The sequence below is a fragment of the Procambarus clarkii genome, chromosome 22 (genome assembly GCF_040958095.1).
Source record: "Procambarus clarkii isolate CNS0578487 chromosome 22, FALCON_Pclarkii_2.0, whole genome shotgun sequence".
In the NCBI taxonomy this organism is placed as follows: Eukaryota; Metazoa; Arthropoda; class Malacostraca; order Decapoda; family Cambaridae; genus Procambarus; species Procambarus clarkii.
Genome location: NC_091171.1, coordinates 7282669 through 7289060, shown reverse-complemented (window position 1 = coordinate 7289060; position 6392 = coordinate 7282669). Strand labels below are relative to the sequence as shown.

General features: G+C 53.2%; 1 protein-coding gene across 1 annotated transcript; it reads right to left on the bottom strand.

Moving 5' to 3' along the window:
• Nucleotides 1-1594: 1594 nt before the first annotated feature.
• Nucleotides 1595-3085, bottom strand: LOC138367641 (uncharacterized). The gene has a single exon (XM_069329369.1). It carries the CDS (start codon nt 3083-3085, stop codon nt 1595-1597), a length of 1491 nt encoding a protein of 496 aa, XP_069185470.1.
• Between the last annotated feature and the right edge of the window lie 3307 nt (nt 3086-6392).

The window sequence follows — 6392 nt, the reverse complement described above, 5'->3', positions numbered from 1 at the left end:
GGGGAGCTGGGGTGGTGTTCCGTACGCCGGGGGAGCTGGGGTGGTGTTCCGTACGCCGGGGGAGCTGGGGGATGTTCCGTACCCCGGGGGAGCTGGGGTGGTGTTCCGTACGCCGGGGGAGCTGGGGGTTGTTCCGTACACTGGGGGAGCTGGTGGTGTTCCGTACCCCGGGGGAGCTGGGGGGGTTCCGTACCCCGGGGGAGCTGGGGGGTTTCGTACCCCGGGGGAGCTGGGGGGTTGTTCCGTGCCACGGGGGAGCGGGGGGTTTCGTACCCCCGGGGGAAGAGGGGTTCCCTGGGTGGTTTTTATGATGGTGGAATGTATCAGAGAATTGGCCCGACCCCCTCTCACTCTCCCACAGGGCAAAAGGGGCTTGGCTAACATTAAATCGACGTTCCGACGTTGAATAACGTCGATTTAGCGTCGATAACCGTAACAATGTATTTCGACGCACACTATATGGACCTCTCAGACCCCGGTTACTTAGTCATAGGACCCCAGGCAGAGGTAGAAGCTGCTGCCTCAGGCGCGTGTGTCGAGAGTTCGAGTCTCCCAGTGCCCAAGTGAATGAAATGTTGGTTTTACACGATAGTGGGGTTGACTGTTGTTATGGCAGGTCACTAAATGCCTGGTACGTAAGCAGTGGCTGCGAAAAGGTCAAATTTTCAGTTGGGCAGCAGTTTGCTGCCTCTGAAAACTTCTCTACTGAGGCGGTTAGTGCGGTGGTTATAATTCTGTCTGTTGCAAGGTGTTGAATTATGAAGAATCGTTCAATGTCTCGTGGCACAGAAGCCGAGGACACAGCAAGTGTTCCCCCTTTGGACCGCCACTCTCACGCGCTGACACAGGAAATACGAATTTTATTCCCCAAGATGTTAGGCGTTGTAGGTAATGTTTTCCTAGTGTTACAAGGTTACCAGACGAGTGGGTGTTACACCTTGGCGTGAGTTACGGTGTCACGGGGGGGGGGGGGGGGGCAGGTGAGGCATGGGCCCGCGACATGCTGTTGGCATTTTAAGTAAATTGAAAAACTTCGTTGTTTCTTATGTATTGATTATCAGTGTAATTGTAGGTGTGTGAGAGAATAGAAGTTTGAGGTTTAGCATTGGCACGCACGCGCACACACGCACGCACACACGTGTGTGTATGTGTATACGTACGTAGAGAAGAATTTAGTTAGGTAATAAAGACAGAGGGAGGGAGTAAGAGAGAAGAGAGAGAGAGGGAGAGAGAGAGAGAGAAAGAGAGTAGAGAATGAGGGAGGAAGAGTGATCGAGACAATCCTCCTCCCGTGCCAATTATCCAAACGTTCCCTTATTGCTAACCGAATAATATTTTATCCGAACCAGATGGAGTTGGGTGAGTATTGTATCCTTCAGTACCTCCCTGGGGGGGGGGGGGAGTTGTCAACCGGACGTCATATTATATAAGCCACATATGTTTTTATCTTCATTTATAACTAAATATAAATATTGTGTCCGTTTAAGTTCATTTATATCCGAATAACATATTTTTATCCGGAGTGTTTAGAAATAAATCCGTTTAATGGATCGCGTTTTATATATAGTTTGATTTCATAGATTTATTTTATATTTTAGTAAGGCTTTTGGCGTTGTATTTTGTGGTTGTATTTGCACACGGTGTTGCGCACGGTGTTGCACGCGGTGTTGCACCCGGTGTTGCACCCGGTGTTGCACCCGGTGTTGCGCACGGTGTTGCACGCGGTGTTGCACGCGGTGTTGCACACGGTGTTGCGCACGGTGTTGCACCCGGTGTTGCACACGGTGTTGCACACGGTGTTGCACACGGTGTTGCACCCGGTGTTGCACCCGGTGTTGCACGCGGTGTTGCACGCGGTGTTGCACGCGGTGTTGCACGCGGTGTTGCGCACGGTGTTGCACGCGGTGTTGCACGCGGTGTTGCACACGGTGTTGCGCACGGTGTTGCACGCGGTGTTGCACCCGGTGTTGCACACGGTGTTGCACACGGTGTTGCACACGGTGTTGCACCCGGTGTTGCACCCGGTGTTGCACGCGGTGTTGCACGCGGTGTTGCACGCGGTGTTGCGCACGGTGTTGCACGCGGTGTTGCACACGGTGTTGCACACGGTGTTGCACGCGGTGTTGCACCCGGGGTTGCACACGGTGTTGCACGCGGTGTTGCGCACGGTGTTGCACGCGGTGTTGCACACGGTGTTGCACGCGGTGTTGCACGCGGTGTTGCACGCGGTGTTGCACGCGGTGTTGTACGCGGTGTTGCGCACGGTGTTGCACGCGGTGTTGCGCACGGTGTTGCACGCGGTGTTGCGCACGGTGTTGCACGCGGTGTTGCGCACGGTGTTGCACGCGGTGTTGCACCCGGTGTTGCACGCGGGGTTGCACACGGTGTTGCACGCGGTGTTGCACCCGGTGTTGCACGCGGTGTTGCACACGGTGTTGCACCCGGTGTTGCGCACGGTGTTGCACGCGGTGTTGCACGCGGTGTTGCACACGGTGTTGTACGCGGTGTTGCACGCGGTGTTGCACGCGGTGTTGCACGCGGTGTTGCACGCGGTGTTGCGCACGGTGTTGTACACGGTGTTGCACGCGGTGATGCGCACGGTGTTGTACGCGGTGTTGCACGCGGTGTTGCGCACGGTGTTGCACGCGGTGTTGCACACGGTGTTGTACACGGTGTTGCGCACGGTGTTGTACACGGTGTTGCACGCGGTGTTGCACGCGGTGTTGCGCACGGTGTTGCACGCGGTGTTGCGCACGGTGTTGCACGCGGTGTTGCACACGGTGTTGTACACGGTGTTGCGCACGGTGTTGCACGCGGTGTTGTACACGGTGTTGCACGCGGTGTTGCGCACGGTGTTGTACACGGTGTTGCACGCGGTGTTGCGCACGGTGTTGCACGCGGTGTTGCGCACGGTGTTGTACACGGTGTTGCGCGCGGTGTTGCACGCGGTGTTGCGCACGGTGTTGCACGTGGTGTTGCACACGGTGTTGTACACGGTGTTGCACCCGGGGTTGCACGCGGTGTTGCACACGGTGGGTGCAGGTGTTGCAAGGTAATCGTTGCCGGGAGCGACTAAGCCGATCATGTAGGGGTATGGACGGCAGAATCCTGGGAATATACAGATTATTTTGTGTGAAGATGTTTGGTGTGTTGGGAAAGGGGGGGGGGAGGGGTGTTGGGGGGGGTATGGGTAGTTGTTGGAGTATGGTGGGGGATTGGGGAGGGGGTCTTGTAGTGGTGCTGGGAAGAGACAAGAATGGCTGTGGGGGGGGAGGGGGCTAAAGAGGAAGGAACAGGTGTGTGTGTGTATATTCACCTAGTTGTATTTGCGGGGGTTGAGCTCTGGCTCTTTGGTCCCGCCTCTCAACCGTCAATCAACAGGTGTACAGGATCCTGAGCCTATTGGGCTCTATCATATCTACACTTAAACTGTGTATGGAGTCAGCCTCCACCACATCACTGCCTAATGCATTCCATTAGGTGTGTGTGTGTGTGTGTGTGTGTGTGTGTGTGTGTGTGTGTGTGTGTGTGTGTGTGTGTGTGTGTGTGTGTGTGTTGGGGGTCGGGTTGCCGAGTGAACAGCGCTCTAGAACCGTAGACCTAGGGACCGGGGTTCGATCCCCGCTCCCGGCGGAGACAGATGGGCAGTTTCCTTAAACCTGATGCACCTGTTACCTAGCAGTAAATAGGTACCTGGAAGTTAGTCAGCTGTCACGGACTGCTTCCTGGTGTGTGTGGAAAAAAAAGTAGTTAGTAAACAGTTGATTGACAGTTGAGAAGCGGGCGAAAGAGCAAAGCTCAACCTCCGCAAACACAACTAGGTGAATACAACTAGGTGAAAACACATGGTATAATAGGTCATGTATGGAAGTAAAGGTACTGAACAAAAGGGCGTGGAGGAACTTCCGTAATAACAGAAGACCAGAAAGCAGAGAGAGATACCAGAGAACCAGGAACGAGTATGTCAGGGTGAGAAGAGAAGCAGAGAAAAGTTATGAAAATGATATAGCAAACAAAGCCAAGACCGAACCAAAGCTACTCCACAGTCACATCAGAAGGAAAACAACAGTGAAAGAACAGGTAGTGAAACTTAGAACAGGCGAGGACAGGTATACAGAGAATGACAAAGAGGTGTGTGATGAACTCAACAAGAGGTTCCAGGAGGTCTTCACAATAGAACAGGGTGAGGTCACTGTGCTAGGAGAAAGGGAAGTAAACCAGGAGGCCTTGGAAGAGTTTGAAATTACGAGAGAGGAGGTCAAGAGACACCTGCTGGACCTGGATGTTAGAAAGGCTGTTGGTCCAGACGGGATCTCGCCATGGGTACTGAAAGAGTGTGCAGAGGCACTTTGCTTGCCACTCTCCATATTGTATAGTAGGTCACTGGAGACGGGAGACCTACCAGAAATATGGAAGACTGCGAATGTGGTCCCAATATACAAAAAGGGCGACAGGCAAGAGGCACTGAACTACAGGCCTTTGTCCTTAACTTGTATACCATGCAAGGTGATGGAGAAGATCGTGAGAAAAAAAATTGGTAGCACATCTGGAGAGAAGGGACTTCGTGACAAATCGACAACATGGGTTCAGGGAGGGTAAATCTTGTTTGACTGGCTTAATAGAATTCTATGACCAGGTAACACAGATTAAGCAAGAAAGAGAGAGCTGGGCGGACTGCATTTTCTTGGATTGTCGGAAAGCCTTTGACACAGTATAGATTCATTTCTCTCAATGTTTGCGGACGATGCCAAAATTATGAGGATTAAGACAGAAGAGGACTGTTTGAGGCTTCAAGAAGACCTAGACAAACTGCAGGAATGATCGAACAAGTGGTTGTTAGAGTTTAACCCAACCAAATGTAATATAATGAAGATAGGTGCAGGGAGCAGGAGGCCAAATACAAGGTATTATCTGGGAGAGGAAATTCTTCAGGAGTCAGAGAAAGAAAAAGACTTGGGAGTTGATATCACGCCAGACCTGTCTCCTGCAGCACATATTAAGAGGATAACATCAGCGGCATATGCCAGGCTGGCCAACATACGAACGGCATTCAGAAATTTGTGTAAAGAATCATTCAGAACTTTGTATACCACATATGTCAGGCCAATCCTGGAGTATGCAGCCCCAGCACGGAGTCCATATCTAGTGAAGGATAAGACTAAACTGGAAAAGGTTCAAAGATTTGCCACAAGGCTAGTACCCGTGCTGAGAGGTATGAGCTACGAGGAGAGACTACGGGAATTAAACCTCACTTCGCTGGAAGACAGAAGAGTTAAGGGGGACATGATCACCACATTCAAGATTCTCAAAAGAATTGATAGGGTAGATAAAGACAGGCTATTTAACACAAGGGGCACACGCACAAGGGGACACAGGTGGAAACTGAGCGCCCAAATGAGCCACATAGATATTAGAAAGAACTTTTTTAGTGTCAGTGTGGTTGACAAATGGAATGCATTAGGAAGTGATGTGGTGGAGGCTGACTCCATACACAGTTTCAAGTGTAGATATGATAGAGCCCGGTAGGCTCAGGAACCTGTACACCTGTTGACTGACGGTTGAGAGGCGGGAGCTCAAAGAGCCAGAGCTCAAGCCCCGCAAACACAACTAGGTGAGTACACACACACACACACACACACACACATACACACGCACACGCACACGCGCACACACACACACACACACACACACGCACACGCACACACGCACACACGCACACACGCACACACACACACACACACACACACACACACACACACACACACACACACATTTGCTAGATTGAAGAAGGGGAGGATTGTGTTTGTGCTATTTTACTGGCAATATCTTGAGTCGATGTGGAGGGAGGACCCCTCCACGGACCTGAGGGGAGGTAGGGGACCCCTCCACGGACCTGAGGGGAGGTAGAGGACCCCTCCACGGACCTGAGGGGAGGTAGAGGACCCCTCCACGGACCTGAGGGAAGGTAGAGGACCCCTCCACGGACCTGAGGGAAGGTAGAGGACCCCTCCACGGACCTGAGGGAAGGTAGAGGACCCCTCCACGGACCTGAGGGAAGGTAGAGGACCCCTCCACGGACCTGAGGGAAGGTAGAGGACCCCTCCACGGACCTGAGGGAAGGTAGAGGACCCCTCGACGGACCTGAGGGAAGGTAGAGGACCCCTCCACGGACCTGAGGGAAGGTAGAGGACCCCTCCACGGACCTGAGGGAAGGTAGAGGACCCCTCCACGGACCTGAGGGAAGGTAGAGGACCCCTCCACGGACCTGAGGGAAGGTAGAGGACCCCTCCACGGACCTGAGGGAAGGTAGAGGACCCCTCCACGGACCTGAGGGAAGGTAGAGGACCCCTCCACGGACCTGAGGGGAGGTAGAGGACCCCTCCACGGACCTG

Bases quoted from the DNA above. Each gene is read 5' to 3' on its own strand.
- LOC138367641 (XM_069329369.1), bottom strand. From the start codon at position 3,085: ATGATCGGCTTAGTCGCTCCCGGCAACGATTACCTTGCAACACCTGCA.